This window comes from Scyliorhinus canicula, chromosome 15 (assembly GCF_902713615.1).
Source record: "Scyliorhinus canicula chromosome 15, sScyCan1.1, whole genome shotgun sequence".
In the NCBI taxonomy this organism is placed as follows: Eukaryota; Metazoa; Chordata; class Chondrichthyes; order Carcharhiniformes; family Scyliorhinidae; genus Scyliorhinus; species Scyliorhinus canicula.
In genome coordinates this window covers 65,250,253-65,267,454 of record NC_052160.1, presented here as the reverse complement: position 1 = coordinate 65,267,454, position 17,202 = coordinate 65,250,253, and the positions used below count along the sequence as shown (strand labels likewise).

Sequence of the window (17,202 nt, the reverse complement as noted above, 5' to 3'; positions counted from 1 at the left end):
AAATCATCTTTATCAAACCTCTCACAGTGAATAAATTGTTTTTCAATCACTGAAAAAAAGTTTCCAACTGATGCAATCTTTTTCTTTTCCCCTCAAGGGGAGACTTTTTTAAAAAAATTATCTAGTTATGGTGAAGACTGTTACAGGAAAAGAGTTTTGATGCTGGTTGAGTAAGCTGTCATCTTTTACAGGTGTGGAGATGCCAACTCAAAACATTTTCTTGCCATTAATGAGGAAATAAATTCACAGGTTTCAATATATATCAAACTTTGTATCATCGTTGGGTTAAAATGCCTAATAGCGGTGGGGGTCGGTGGGGAGAAGAGGAGAGAAGCTTCATTTCATGAGCTGCAGTGGTTAACTGGAATTAGGTGCAACTCGTTTCAACCAAGGGACAAGATTCTTACATCAAGGACTTGCTGAACGGGATATTTATTCAATGGCTGGAACCAAGTAAATAATGATCAGCAACAAAATGATGAAGCGTTCAATGAATTCCTAACATATAAAAGGGATATAAATAAGAAATATTTTTGTTCATTTTCCCTAATTAAACATCCGAAATCACACAATTGAGAGGATCGATCGTGACATGTTCAAGAAGCTCAACAAAAAAGGGGCAATTCAGTCATTATTTTATTGCCCGTCATTCCTGGTCCCTTTTAATTGTTTAAGTTAGGTCCCCTGTTCATTGGTGGTGGTATAGCTGCTACAGAAGCATTTGCGTGGGTGAAACAAAACAATTACAGTAACCGAATTACAAAACACATTTACATCCATTCTATAAATTGCTTTGTAGAAAATTAATTTAATCAGCAATGCTTCACGAGTGAACAATAGTTACACAATAAAACTTCCTACATGGATGCCGCTTTGTACCTTCATTGCCAGTCCTCTCCCTTGTGAATATATTCTGCTTTCCAGCTACTGAAAAGACGTTTCCAACTGATATACATTAACTTATTTTTCCTCTCAAATGGAGATTTTATTTTTAATTATCTATTTAACATGAGGATGGTGACAACAAAGGAGCTATTAATGCTGGTTTAAGTGAGCTGTCTCTCACCTTCCTCTGATGATGAGGAGGCGCGAACTCAGAACGTTCTCTTGCCATTTATGAAGAAATAAATTGACAGGCTTCGACACTGTGTGTCAAAATTTTGAAGCTCTCTGCCTAGCAACACTTCAGCAGAACCTTCACCACAGACTTGAGTGTTTAAGAAGGCCCACCACCACCTTCGTCGTGCAAACTAGGGATAGGCAATTCTGGTGATGCACATATCATGAGAATGAACTTTTAAATTTTTTTACAGAAAACCAGGCCATGTTCCCAGGTCACATTTTAATTGCATTCTATACTATTTTTAAATTTAAATACAGTAATTTTAACAAAATAACTGCAATATTGGATTAATAGTGTTCCTTTATACATTCAAGGTACAAAGTTTGGATAATGATGTTTTTTTAATTTGAAAGGCAGCAGGCCTTCAATATGGCTGCTCCTGCTGGCAATGTTAGGTGCACTTCTCCCCATGGGTCTCACACCCACAATCCAAAAGATGTGCAGGGTAGGTGGATTGGCCACACTAAATTGCCTCTTAATTGGGAAAAAAAAAGAATTGGGTACTCTAAATTCATATTAAAAAACATTAGGTGCACTTTAGGCTTCTGCATTTGTCCTATTCCGTGAGGCTGTGCCATGCGAGGGCAAAACATGAGAGAATTTTCCCTGGTTCTCCCAAGACAATATATCAAAAAAGGGCTGCATCAAATTTGTTACTATCTTTGAGGTTGCATGTGATTAATTTGCAATGTTACTGCATCTGCTTTCTTCAGAGAGCAGGAAATAAAAATCATTGAGATTATTAGTCCTTGAGCAAGAAGTTGCATTGATTGTAAAGTCAAATTAACCTACCAATTTTTAAGATTCCATAAATGCAAAGTGAAAGGGATGGAATCCTCCCTTCCCTTGACACAAATAAAGGAAACATCTCATGATTTATAACCTCATTTTTAAAGATTTCAGAATGTTATGCCCGGTTTGGTGACAAGTGTGTTAGTGGGGTGGCCCATGGATTTACACAGGGACCTACCCTCTTCCTGCCCTACCTTGCAGTCTCAATCCAAGGCAGGTAGATTCACAAAGGATATCAGGCTGCTTTACCTTGAACTCAGTAGACAGTCAAGTTCTTACCAGGTGAACCTGACAGGATTTGCATTGGGCTAATTGGTGACAAGAGACAGAAAAATGCAAAATAAAACAGCTGACGCACTCTGTCAGCAACATGAAATTCACCAAGGGAGAAGCTGCCAGATACCTTGGGAGATTAGTCAACTCGTCGCTCAGCTTGTCCAACAGTGCAAGATGGGAATAAACAAAACAGAGCTCGGAGTTATACTGTTGAGTCCCTTCAGTTGAAAGCCTGATTTATGATCAAGCTGCACATGTTTACCACTCTAACTGGCACATTATGATAGGGTGATGCAGAAGTGGGGGGAGGGGGAAAGAGAGAGAAGAGACTGGTCTCCTAAGTCATAAAGAGGAGCTGATCTTCAGCTTCAAAAGGAGTCCGATCCTTAGGACGTATGCAACATGCCGAGCAGGGCAGAGCAAATAAAACCAAATAATACCTCCAGATAGGCCCATGTAATACAGGACATGTGGGAACAGCTACAGGGTTAGGAAGGGAAAACAGGAAATATACTGAAGATGGTCAAAGGTTGGTGCTGAGGCACAGGTGTTGGGTCATCTAAGAAACAGCTAACTGCTGTGTGAGGGAGCGGGTAGAGGCGGCATTTTAAAAGAGTCAGATCAAATGATAACAGTCTGGCTGACCAGCAAGTGATTCAAAGTTAATAATTTAGTGTATAAAATTTAAACTCAGCATTACTTCAAATATTTACATCTGCCCAGCACCTCTCCCATCGAAATCTCAGAAAGCTGTCTCATTCAACTTGATTGTAAGTTCTTGTCAGTAGAACACTTAAAAACCTTCCATTTGCTGAGACAGATCTTGGAACTGAAGCAACGCAGGGTAATATTGACGTGCTGGTCATTGTAGTCTGAGTTTCCCTTGTGTCACATGGTACAGAGTCTGATGTGATGGTTTCATTATTGCATGCGCTCCTGGAGCAATGCCAGTCTTAAAGCCAGCAGGCATTTGAGCGTGTGCTATTTCTGTTCATTTTTTTCTTACAAAATGACAAATCCTGAAGTGCACAGGTAAGGAACCCTTTAAAAATCTCAAACCTCTTTAGATCATACCTACAAAATACAGTACATTAAAGTAGATACAATCCTGTGTAATGTAGCAGTAATGGGAATGCTGTGTGCATCAGCAGCCACATGCACCATTTGGATTTTAACTCTTCAAAATTAGTGCAATATGGTTTACCGTGCCTCCTTAAACATTCGCTACTCTCTGACCAAAAATCTTGTCATAGATTTCTACCACAGGTTAATCTTCAATGCGGGCACGCAAGATACACAACAGTGAAAATGATTTTCATGTTGATGACAGAGTTAAAAACAGGATAATTCAGTGGTGGGAACCTATTTCAAAACAGTAACAATATTAAGGAGCTCAGGATTGCCAAACTTCTTTCGGTATTTTAGCAATTCTGAAACCAGAGGCACCTTATCTCTTTAGAGGATTTTCCAGCCTGAAAAAAAAATGAATTTGAGAACAGCTCTTCTCACCCAACGCAAGTGGCATGATCAGGGTGAAAACCAATGTACAGCAAGCTCCCATAATCTGATCACCTGATTTGAAATGAAAGAGCATCACATTTATTTTCCTTTCAATATATCAGATTGCAATAGTTAGTCAAACTCCTTCATGGTTAAATTGATTCCACAGAATATTCAAATTCCTTTGATATCACTATATCCAATGGTAATTGCATACGGTGATGGTGGTACAGTCCAGGCCACATGGTGCTTTATCATACATGACTAACCCGACTATGTCTTACTGTTTACATCATTGGTGAATTCACAAGAAATGGGCAGATTGTATTCTGAACAGTAACCCACGGTACTAACAATCAGCACATTCACATCTCATTACATGTTTCATGCCCTGATTCAGAAATGGTACTCAATCTTCAGACTTGAGCTAATTCATCCGGGCACTGCACATAGGCTAACAGAACACAGCTCACAGTAAAAAATACTAACCAAATGAGCAAAATAATTACAAACCATAAATACCCTTTAAACCTTTGAGCAGTTGAAACACTGTTCTCAAATATTACAAAAGGTGTTCATATCTCTGCACTTCTTCAAAATATTAATTTGAAACTTTATTTCTGTGCTGCATCCACAGTTGGGTGGTCATAATGATCTGACTAGAATCAGTCTTTTGTGGGGTGACAACTGTTTGCACTTCTTCCCCGAAATTAAACTTTACAACAGGCCCACTGAGGAACTTGCGAACAAATATAACTATGACCATTTAAGGAAATGAATCTTTCATGATGGTTGACAACCAGGTTATTCAAACTCTGAATATTTGCAGATACTCTACAATCAGGTTGTATCTGGTTGCATTTGTACAAAGTTAGTGCAAAAGAATTATTGCAACTCTTCAGAGTTTTAATTTAGTCCTTCATTCCTTTGTTCAGATTTAATCCCGCAATGTTCTCAAGTGTGTCACAGCCACCTCCAGAAGCCTTCAGCTGCCGAGACCAGCTTATTAATAGCTGAAGGCTTCTAGAAGCATAGCCTGAGAGACTAAGAACTGTTGACAGTTCCAACACGAGGCATATTTTCAACACATATTCTTCAAGCGGTATAATTGCTTATTAAAGCTTAGTGTCTTGGCTTTCCTTTCCATGTAGTTTCTAAACTATTAACATGGAGTTGGTGCGATGGGTGACAGATTGTGCATGAATTACACATTTTGCATATTGCAGTGTATGTACAATGTCACAAAACTGATATTTACACTCTGATCACCATTTCTAATTGATAATTCAACACTGACCCCAATGCTTAATCAATTATGTCCGGTACCAGACTTGAAAATACATTAGTACAGCTGTAACAGTACTTGTGCTAAAGCACCAAGTACTAAACTATCTTCTTTGGATACTGTACTGGATGACATGTAGATTTAATTTATCTTGTTTGCGAAAGTTTTGCTAAATAGCACAGAGATCAGTACTATAATCGCCAGAAATTTCACAAATTTACTAATTAATTTGATTTTTTAAAATTCCCTCAGTCAGACATACTGAAAGCTAATTAGCCCAAGGTTTATTGTGATTCCCCCATGACAATGTGGCTCAATGTTACCCGGTTGATATCAAAATGAACAAGATGTTGGAAATTATCACCAGTTCATCTGGATGGAGACAGTCTGAAAGATCAGTGACACCTGGCAAAATTCTCCATTTTCTTGCAACTCTGAGGAGGGAGATGCAGAACCAAAACATTCACTTCTCAGATGCAAAATTGGTTTGTGGATTAAAATTTAAAATCCCTTTTGCCTCAACCGTCTGTTAGTTAGAACACAATCAGGAACAAGCAAAAAGCTTCCCTCCACACAAACAGATCATTATCCTGAAGCAACTGCACCCCCTAGAGGATGTCCCAGGCGAGGGAGCATGTTGAGAAAGTATCTATTTCAATTTGGCTATTGAGAGGTGAGGGTGTAGAAATATGCACGGAAAATTAAGCTAGCATGTACTGCAATTTCCAAATAATCAAATCCGGGTAACAACTCATATGCAAAGACAGAGGGAAAAGTACAAAATAGCACAGAGTGGAATTAAAACATGTGAAGTTTAAACATCAATCACATGAACCATCCTTCCATCCATCCCTCCATCGTTCATCCACCTTGGAGCAATCGAACTCTGGTTTTCCTACACGCTTGCTAATATCATTATGGAGAAGGCACATCCACTGTGAAAATTTATACCTGTTGCTGGTGTCTGGAGGCATTGTCTTCAGTCTACAGTAGTGGATTAAAAACACAGGATTAGCATCAAGACAGGATTCCAACAAGTTTTTCCCAAATGTTTCACTGTGCAAAATGCATTTATCTTATTTTGTCTTGACATTGCTACATTGCACAGGGACGAGGGCTTGCTGACAGGCCCAGGAAAGGAAATCACCTTTTTGCAGGTGGATAGCAGTGTTCACGTCGACAATCTAAAAACAAAACAGTCACATTGCCTCCCCGCTGCCACCTAACTCGCAGCCGGCCTCTCCATCCACTCAATTTAACACCAATGCTTAACTCCTCAGTCCACGCATGACCACAGACTTTGACTGAGGGCCTGCTGCAGCCTGCTCCCTCCATTCAAATCCATTATTGTCTGCACCCCAAGGTCAGCCTCACCCAACACACTGGCCATCCCACGTCTTGACTTTGGGGCTGACCTAAAATTCAGTTTTGAGGTACAGCCTCTAATCGCTAAATGCCATCCATCCAGCTAGTTAGACTGAACTCGTGGCCCAGCAACTCCATCATCCTCAGATCCTTCCCCAGCATCAGCTGAACGCTTCCCGCCAACTGGACTTTTCAATAAACTTATTGTACTGCAAACATTTCATATATTAAACAATTATACATAGTGTACGACCACATTGTTCAGGCTAGAAGTGTTATGGGTTCAAGTCGCCTTGTGTGCCAAACTGGAGTGGCAGCTACAGCATTTAGCAATTGGTTTCAGTGCCATTTCTGTTCCAGGAAGGAAAAGAGAAAAACAGCCCTGATTCTTTTCGCCATCCAGCGGCCTCTGCTGTTTGAGCCTGTTGTCATCAGGGAAGGTCAAGAATGAGCTCAGCTCAGGATACTTATCCATAAATAATAACCACGTGGCATTTTCCAGCTGCCCTTCAGCAAAGGAGGGAATGAGTGAAAACCGGAGTGAGAAATAATCCAAGGTTGCAAAAATTGATATGCTGGCAAGTCCATCTTTGTTTTTCCATTTAATAAATTGGATCGAGGTTTCGGTCCAGCAAGTTTTGCCAAAGTTTTTTAAACCTCCAAATGGCACAGCAGGAGTGTGGATACGAAAATGAAAAAGAGACATTTTAACTTATTTTAAACTTAGATAAAAAGATAAGGGAGGGCGAGATGGGCAGGAAAGGCATAATAAAAAAAGTTAAAACTCCAAAAAAAAGGGCAAGTGCGTGAACTGAATTATAGATAGCAGAACAAAACAGGGATAGTTTCAAGTTATTTCTAATTTTTCTTTTGCGGGGGGGGGGGTTATTTTTATAGGATTAAAGCTCCAATACAGATTTACTATTGCTGCTTGGGTAGCTTGGATGCAATTTTAATCCAGGTTAGCTCAGAGAGAAATGAGCCTTCAACAGTCAGTTGAAGGATTCTCCCAGTAGCCAATTGACAAAATAAAAGGCAAATTAAAAATACGCACTGACCTGTCTCTCAAGTCTGCTGCACATTCCTCACAAGGGAAGAACTTTGAAAACAAAGAAATAAACTGTTTCATGTCCTCCTGCTGATTATTGGTAGGCTTGTCTGGGTAATACGCTGCCATTGTGTGGAGGAAAGACCAGGTACTTCTTCCCAATTCTTCACGGTCCAAAGGGCATTCGACAGGACGCTCTTTATCTAGATCTTCTGCAACATCCTGTAGTTGAATAATTATAGTGAATCTAAAAAATTATAAATCTTAAGAATGACGCAAACACTTTGTATTTAGACACGAGCAATGTCACAAGCATTCCATTGCAGCGCACACTGTGCCACATTCAACTTTTTAAAAACCTGCCATACCCTTGCAACGACTATTTTTTAAAAACAAAAACAAGTACTGCATTGTAAAGTCGCATTTTTCCAAAGGGAAGTGCATGATAAAATAGAACTGAGTCAGCATGGCTTCGTCAAGCGAAGGCCATGTCTGACAAATCTGTTCGTTCTTTGAGGAGGTAACTAGGAAGTTAGACAAAGCAGAACCAGTGGATGTGATGTATTTAGATTATCCAGAAGGCCTTTGGCAAGGTGCCGCATAGGAGACTTAAATAAGTTAAGAGCCCATGGTGTTAAGGGTAAAATCCTGGCATGGATAGAGGATTGGCTGACTGGTAGAAGGCAGAGAGTGGGATAAAGGGGTCTTTTTCAGAATGGCAACCAGTGACTAGTGGTGTGCCTCAGGGGTCTTTGCTGGGACCACAACTTTTCACAATATACATTAATGATCTGGAAGAAGGAATTGAAGGCACTGTTGCTGTTTTCAGATTATACAAAGATCTGTAGAGGGACAGGTAGTATTGAGGAAGCAGGGGGCTGCAGAAGGACTTGGACAGGCTAGGAGAGTGGGCAAAGAAGTGGCAGATGGAATACAACGTGGAAAAGTGTGAGGTTATGCACTTTGGAAGGAGGAACGGAGGCACAGACTATTTTCTAAATGGGAAATGCTTAGGAAATCAGAAGCACAAAGGGACTTGGGAGTCCTTGTTCACGATTCTCTTAAGGTAAATGTACAGGTTCAGTCGGCAGTTAAGAAGGCAAATGCAATGTTATCATTTATGTCGAGACGTCAAGAGCACAAGACCAGGGAGGTACTTCTGAGTCTGTATAAGGCTCTGGTCAGACCCCCATTTGGAGTATTGTGAGCAGTTTCGGGCCCCGTATCTAAGGAAGGATGTGCTGGCCTTGGAAAGAGTCCAGAAGAGGTTCACAAGAATGATCCCTGGAATGAAGAGCTTGTCGTATGAGTAACAGTTGAGGACTCTGGGTCTGTAATCGTTGGTGTTTATAAGGGGGGATTTTATTGAAACTTACAGGATACTGCGAGGCCTGGATAGAGTGCATGTGGGGAGGTTGTTTCCACTTGTAGGAAAAACTAGAACCAGAGTACACAATCTTAGACTAAAGGGACAATCCTTTAAAACAGAGATGAGGAGGAATTTCTTCAGCCAGAGGGTGGTGAATCTGTGAAACTCTTTGTCGCAGAAGGCTGTGGAGGTCAAATCACCGAGTGTCTTTAAGACAGAGATAGATAGGTTCTTGATTAATAAGGGGATCAGGGGTTATGGCGAGAAGGCAGGAGAATGGGAATGAGAAAAATATCAGCCATGATTGAATGGCGGAGCAGACTAGATGGGCCGAGTGGCCTAATTCTGCTCCTATTTTTTATGGCCTTAAGTATTGGATTAGGGTAAGTTCAGTGGTTTGTTTTAAAAATTCAAATCAATGTTGTTCATTAATTTACTAAAGGTCTTGCGTTGGCATCGCACTTTAGGAAGGCAGTCTATGGAGTGCAGAGAAGATTTACTAGAAATGCATCAGGGCTGTGGGACTTCAATTATGTGGAGAGATTATAGAAGCTGGGAATGTTCTCTTTAGAGCACGGAGTGTTAAGGGGAGATTTAGTAGGAGGTGGTTTGATAAGAATTAATGAAGATTAACTATTTTCAGTGTTGGTAACCAGAGGACAAAGCTTGCAGGTAATTGCAAAATAATCAGAGTTGAGAAAACTGGTTTTCTGGCTGAGTTTGCACTACCCACAAATGTAGTTGAAATACCGGTGACCCCCAAAGCCAGTGACATCCCAGGCAGCTGCAGTCCCCAAACTCCAGCCAGAAAGTGCATCACAAACAACAAACCCTAGGAGCAATAGCAAGTGTTGGAAACTCTTAGGGAGCATTCATAAATGAAGGAGAAATGGAATTTTGTCAGGGAGCATCTGTAAATGAAGGAGAAATGGGGATTGCAGCTCTGAAGGGTGGCGAGGGCACAATAGAGTGACGAGTGAGAGGCAGTGGAGGGAATAGGGAAGAGGCAGAAAAGACAGCTCCCTGAATTGCAGGTAGTAAGAGTGACAATGCGTAGGTGAAAAGTAGGCCAAGAAAATAAGTGCACGCCAATGTTGTCAGCAGTCAGAGAAACCGCACCGATGGAGAAAGTGTGCGATAACCCACATGCTGGCAAAAACCTGTATTTTATTTTGTCCAAGCACAAAGTGGACTGGGGAGAATTTTGAAAGAGGGTTCATTGATTCCTTTAATTCATTTTCAGAATAAGGGTTTATTGCTCATCCTCAACTGCCCTTGAGAAGGTGGTGGTGAGCTGCTTCTTGAATCGCTGCAGTCCCTGTAGTGTAGATACACCCACAGTGCTGTTAGAGAGGGAGTTCCAAGATTTTGATCCAGCAATAGTGAAAGAACGGAGATATATTTCCAAGTCAGGATGGTGAGTGGCTTGGAGGGGAACGGGCCTCATGATAAGTGCGAATCAAATCCACATGTGCCAATCGGCACATCCAAAACAAAATCATAGTGGCATTAAGTGATTTTCTGTGAACTCTTTAATTTAGTAGTTACAAAGCATACTGTGCATAAGAAGAAGATCCATTTGACAAACAGTCAAGAATCAGCCAATTGGATAATGAAAAATCTATCTGCTTTCTAATTGGTGTGGACATGTTGTGCAATCATATAGGGGAAGGGAAGGTGTATGAAGATCACTTGCATCACTTTTACTTCCAATTCAGAAGGTTGTGGGTTCAATAAAGTTGCAGGTTCAATAAGGTTGCCTATTTTCACCTTGGTAACATTGCCTGATTCCACCCCTTCCTCGGGCGCTCCGGTTTCCTCCCACAAGTCCGGAAAGATCTGCTTGATAGGTGAATTGGACATTCTGCATTCTCCCTCAGTGCACCTGAACAAGTGCCGTACTGTGGCAACGAGGGGATTTTCACAGTATCTTCATTGCAGTGTCAATATAAGCCTACTTGTGACACTAATAAAGATCATCACTGCTAAAACCGTTACACTGAGATTTGACTTTCAATGCCACGCATAATTTACACCCACCATCCCATTCACCCCTCATCAACCTACATTAAGCAACCCTGCGATTTTATGATTCTCATCCTTGTTTTCAAATCCTTCCATGGCCTCACCCCTTCCTATCTCAATAACTTCCAAGGCACTCCTCCAATTCTGGCCTTGAGATTCCTGATTTTACTCGCCCCACCACCAATGCATGTCTCATCAGTTGCCGGGGCCCTAGCTAAAAAACAGTTTGTAGCAGACACCAAAGACGATGCATTTAGTCTTTCCAATATGTCAATTGGGGGAAATTGCTACTCATTCAGTTCTGAATGTCAGCTAACTTGGAGACCGTGGTGCAGTTGGGTCAGGCAGCCGTAACGTAGAGCAGTGTGGCAACAGTGTAAACGCGAAAATTGACATTGTTTTCTGATGATGTCACCAATGTGCTGTTAATGAAGAGGAGCAACCCCCAGCAGTCCGGAATTCCCTGTCTGAACCAGCTCGTTCCTCCTTTAAGACGTACTTACATATTTGACCAAACTTTGGGTCATCTTCCTTAATATTGCCTAAAGTGGCTCAATATAATTTAAGACCCTGATTACTCAAATGAAATTCAGTGAAATACAAGCCAAAATTATGTAGCCTGTCTTTGTAATTTAACTATTTCAGCCTGGTATCATATAGGTGAAGTCATATTGGACTTGAAACGTTAACTCTGGTTCTCTCTCCACAGATGCCGCCAGACCTGCTGGGTTTATCCAGCACTTTTTTTTCATATTATTTGGGTGAATCTGTACTGCGCCCGCTGGCATTCAGTGCTCAAAACTGAATATAGTATTCCAGATCGGTTCAGTATCTCTAGGTGGAAAGAAATAGCCTTTATTAGACGAAGTTGGTGACTTGGAAATGCTGCTTTAGATTTTGTCAGGTAGCGAGTTAGCTAACCTAGTAGTTATTTTAAAGAGCTGGAGCAGGCAGAAGGAGTTAAATGTCTGCTCGGTGTACAGTAAGATTTTATGAATTTGCCCACAGCAACTCCAATTCTTGTGTACAATGAATGCCTACTTAACATGACGGCGGAGATATTTGACTAAATTGTGTACTTAGTTTAAAAAGAATTCTGCTGAACAATGGCATAAGTAATGGAAAGAAAATTATAATTTGATTATGTATTATAATTGAATATGTAAAAGTGGGAAAGGTGGAAACTGGAGGCACGGTTGATGAAATGTCCCAGTTCAAGGCGAGAGCGGAAATGGTATCGTAACCAATAATCGACATACTGGAAAGAGACATGAGGAAAGGGGACTGGAACATAGAATGCTCCATATATCCCACAAAAAGACAGGCCTAGCTACGACCCTGGGGGTTCTCACAACAATATTTTTTATTCAAGGAAGGAGCGGAATTAAAAGTTCAATGACAGAACAAGCTCAGAGCAGGTAGGTGAGAATGGTGAACAAGCGCAGAACAGAATGGTGATGGATGGGGGACAGGCAGAGCTTCCATTAAAGGAGCAAACCGAGAGCTCTCCAACTGCCCTGGTGAGAGATGGATGTGCAAGAGATTGAAAAGGAGACAGCTCAGGTCAGGAAACTGTTAGAGTGAGTGAAAGAGTTGCAGATTAGGTGGGAAGAGGCTGCACACAGAGAGAAAATAACTGAGTCGAGATAGGAAGTATTGGGTTCTGGGAGGCGAGAACTAGCTGAACAGTGAGTCACCAGAACCTGTTTTTGGATCCCGGGGAGGTAGAAGGGGGCTGTTTGGGGTTAGGGGTCAATGACTTTGGAAGATCATCAGAGGAGGTGACATCAGTGACAGTCTTGGAAATATCAGGGGTGGCGGAGGCACAGTTCAGGAAGAGATAGGATGAAGCGTCAGAGAGATGGCGTTCAGACTCTGCTTGGTGGAGGACAGTTTGCCTGATAACAGCAGATGTAACGACAGTGACAGGATTAGACCCAAGAGAATGGAGTGTTGCAAATTCAGAAATAGATCGGTAAGAGCAAATGCGAGGAGACGAAATAAGGAGTCAATGTTATGCCTTCATAATGGTAAGATCGAGAGAGGGTAAGAGGCTAGGTGGAGGGATCCACTTAGAATGAGAATTGTGAATATTTCTGGCTAAAGTGGTGATGGGTGTGACAAGTGATGGAGGAGAGCTCAGTAGCATGCCAGGTTTGAAATTCATTAATAAACAGGATGAACACGAGGCCTTTGCTGAGGACAGATTGTTCTGGGGTGGAGTGAGGAAGGTCAGAGGGATTTGTGAAAACATGGCAAGCGATGAAACTGGAAGAAGGGATGGGAAAAGAGAATCTGGAACAACATGGCATCCATAACTTGTTGAAGCTTGTAATCCTTAACAGCTGAAAAGGTAAAAAGCTTTTTGTTAAAGCTGTCAGCTGAATCAAAAGACAAAATGGAACTGTTGACCAGGATAACTTTTGAGATGAGTGAGTCAGTGCCACTGGAGTGAGAGAGTGACACTGTAAGCTTGGCAGTGGATGACGTTGGATCTCGGGATGCGGCGAGGGCAGCGGTTTGTGGATAGCCAAATAACTTGGGTGATATTTGTAATTGTGGGTGAATACAAAAAGACACATCAGGGGAGGCAAATGCAGCAGGTTTGATTGAAAACTGAGAGAATTGTGGAATCGGACATTGTCCAAACTCCTGGATTTCCCTTTAACTAGTTGCCTTGGTCAAGATTCCATTTCTCAGATCAGCTGGCTTATCTTTCGCACATATGCAGTTTCTCCCTCTGCCTCCTCTCCCTCTACCCATGCATAGCCCCTCCCTCATGCCATGCACCCTCCCCATGCACAGTCCCTGCCCCTCCCTTCCCTCCCCCTCAAGCCATACACCCTCCCCCTCCCCTCCTTCTACCCATGCACAGCCCCTCCCTCATGCCATACACCCTCCCCTTGCACAGCCCCTCCCTCATGCCATACACCCTCCCCATGCACAGCCCCTCCCTCATGCCATACACCCTCCCCATGCACAGCCCCTCCCTCATGCCATACACCCTTCCCATGCACAGCCCCTCCCTCATGCCATACACCCTCCACATGCACAGCCCCTCCCTCATGCCATACACCCTCCTCCATGCCATACACCCTCCCCATGCACAACCTTCTCCTCATGCAATACACCTTCCCTCTCCCTCATGCCATACCCCCTCCCCTTGCAGTGACCCCCTCCACCTGCAGACCCTCTCCTGCTCCTCTCTCCCCCACCTTCCGCCACTATCTCCCCACCTCCACTTCCTCCTCTCGGCGCCCACACTCTCCTCTCTTACCGCGGACACCACCTGCTTCTTCTGCTCGCGAATCCACGTCTTGAAGTCCACACAGGCCCGGCACGGTCTCTTTGGCTTCTCCCCGCCGCTGCCGGGATCGCCGCCATTTCCCGCGGGGAAGGGAAACCCGCCCAAGGGCCCCGGCCTGGGCGCCGCCATCTTGGACCGCGCGGCATTCTGGGAGCCTCCGGCTCCACTTCTTATTCCCCAATCACACACACAGCAGGAGATCCATACTAGCCAATCACTAATCTCACTGCAAGATCCACTCCTCTTATCCACCAATCACAATGCGGGATCCACTCATCATGCCCACCAACCCAATTTCAGGGACCATTCCACTCTCTCCTCAATCTGAGTCTGTGATCCAATTTTCACACCCACCTATCACAGTGCAGAATCCACTCCTCAAGATCACTAAATCCAGTGCAGGATCCACTCCTTTACTCCTTAATCCTTATATAGGATTCACTTGCATGCCCATCAATCCCAGTACAGGGTCCACTCCTTACACTCCCCAGTCGACACACAGGATCCATTTCTCACACTCCCCAATCAGCATGCAGGATCCATTTCTCACACTCCCCAATCGGCATGCAGGATCCATTTCTCACACTCCCCAATCGGCATGCAGGATCCATTTCTCACACTCCCCAATCGGCATGCAGGATCCATTTCTCACACTCCCCAATTGACATGCAGGATCCATTCCTCACACTCTCCAATCGCATGTTGGATCTATTCCTTAAACTCCCCAGTCGACACACAGGATCCATTCCTTACACTCCCCAGTAGACTCACAGGATCCATTCCTCGCACTCCCCAGTCGACACTCAGGATCCATTCCACACACTCCCCAATACGCGGGACCCATTCCTCACACACCAGTTGTTTTTCAATTTACATACAGCAGCACTTCTATTTTGCTATCATTCAGAGTTCAATCTCCAACTGGTTGCCTTTTACCTGATGTTTCATGTTTGAACCACAAGGGGTCACGCCTGCCTTTCAAAGTCATTTCGCACAATTTCACAGACAATTGTGAATAAGGAAGATATTTAGCCCTTCTTGGTTCCTCCAATCAGAAATAACCCAACCTCCCACCATTGCTGCCGATAAATAGTTCTCTTAGATTATTCCAAGGTTTCTAATCCGTGAGGCAAATACTGCAGATCCTGGAAATCTGAAATGTTAACAGAAAATGCTAGAAATGTTCAGCATGAGTGGAAGGTCCATTGAGAGCATAGTTACGACCATATGAGGAGGGGTAAAAATTACTCCCCCATTCTACCACTCCAGGTCTCACCATAACAGGTTTTATTTGAGAATTTATAGAGGCTGGGGTTAGCACTGCTAACCAACTGTGATTGTGGTTAGCACTGCTGTCTCACAGCGCTAGGTTATATCCTCAAAGTTGAATTTGGGGAAAAGCAAGTATTTTGTTGTGTCTTCTCCAGTGGGGATTGGAGTGGGTGGATTGCTGTTTTGGGTGGCAACAACCCATTTCAGGTATTTGAGGGTGCAGGTGGCCCAGGATTGGGCGTGGCCTCATAATCTAAACTTTACGAGTTTGGTTTGGAGGGTGAAGCGGATTTATTTATTTTTTTATAAATTTAGATTACCCAATTATTTTTTCCAATTAAGGGGTAATTCAGCGTGGCCAATCCACCTACTCTGCACATTTTTGGGTTGTGGAGGCGAAACCCACGCAGACACGGGGAGAATATGCAAACTCCACACGGACAGTGACCCAGAGCCGGGATCGAACCTGGGACCTCAGCGCCGTGAGGCGGTTGTGCTAACCACTAGGCCACCGTGCTGCCCTGAAGGGGATTTATTGAGGTGGGACAGTCTTCCCTGTCGCTGGCAGGTTGGGTGCAGGCAGTTAAGATTAACATTTTGCCGCGGTTTCTACCCTTAATTCAGTACCACCTGGTCTTTTTGCTGAAGTTTTTTTTAAGGGGGGTGAACAGATTGGTTTTGTTGTGTGTTTGGAGCAGGGCAGGTGGCCAGGATAAAGAAGGCGACGGGCAGTACGGTGGCACAGTGGTTAGGACTGCTGCCTCACGGCGCTGAGGTCCCAGGTTCGATCCTGGCTCTGGGTCACTGTCCGTGTGGAGATTGCACATTCTCCCCGTGTCTGCTTGGGTTTCGCCCCCACAACCCAAAGATGTGCAGGTTAGGTGGTTTGGACATGCTAAATTGCCTCTTATTTGGAAAAAATGAATTAGGTACTCTAAATTATTTTTTTTTTTAAAAGATAAGGAAGGCGGCACTTCAGAGGGGCCGGCAGTTAGGGAGGTTGGACCTTCCGAACTTACTGCATAAGACTGGGTAGTGAACACGGAGTATGTGCGGGACTGGAGTAGGGAAGTGGAGGCTTTATGGTTGAGGATGGAGATGGGTTCTTGTTGGTGGTCGGGTTTGTGAGCGCTGGCAACGGCGCCACTTCCGTTTGCCCAAGGGACGTATTCGGAAAGTCCTGTGGTCGTTGCCACGTTGAGGATTTGGAGGCAATTTTGGCAACACTCCAGGTTGGAAGCGGGGTCGAGGCTAATGCCGATCTGGGGAACCATGGATTTGAGCCGGCGAGGATGGATGCGAAGTTTCGGGGATGGGAAGAGAGAGGGGTAAAGGAGATGAAGGATTTGTTTTGGAGGATCAATTCCCAAGCTTGGAGGAGTTGAGGGGGAAATTTGGGTTACAGTGTGAGGAGGGATTTGGATATAAGCAAGTGCAGGACTTTGAGAAAAAGGACTTTCCGACCTTTCCAATAACACATTGAGGAGGGGCTGTTGGTAATAGGGTTGGAAGGTGGGGCATCGCGAGTGAGAGGAAACAAGCCTGCAGATAACTGAAGGCCGAAATTGATACACCATCAATAACACACGACGAGAGATGAACGTAACTGAGGCTTTAATACACTAAACAGCAAGCCTCCTGCCTCTGGACCCGAACAGGGTCTGGAGGCGGAGACTTGCCACCTTTATACATAAGCCCGAGAGGAGGAGCCACAGGCAGAGTCAGCCTGGACAAGCTCAGGCATGCACAATACAATACCGTGGTTTACCACATTCACCCCCTGTTTAAAAAAAGTCCAGCAGGGGTGAAGTGGTCTTAAAGGTCAAGTCTGTCGGGGGAC

At 43.5% G+C, this 17,202-nt stretch overlaps 1 protein-coding gene across 1 annotated transcript in view; it reads right to left on the bottom strand.

Annotated features, from left to right (window-relative positions):
* The window catches only part of gfer (growth factor, augmenter of liver regeneration (ERV1 homolog, S. cerevisiae)), a 41,552-nt gene extending 27,298 nt beyond the window's left edge, over positions 1–14,254 (bottom strand). Inside the window, exons 1-3 of the mRNA XM_038819627.1 lie at positions 14,061–14,254; positions 7,400–7,611; positions 5,928–5,960 (exon numbers count right to left, since the gene is read on the bottom strand). Coding sequence (XP_038675555.1) covers positions 5,928–5,960; positions 7,400–7,611; positions 14,061–14,219 — 404 coding nt within the window. The 5' untranslated portion in view covers positions 14,220–14,254. The remainder of the gene's footprint in view (positions 1–5,927; positions 5,961–7,399; positions 7,612–14,060) is intronic.
* Between the last annotated feature and the right edge of the window lie 2,948 nt (positions 14,255–17,202).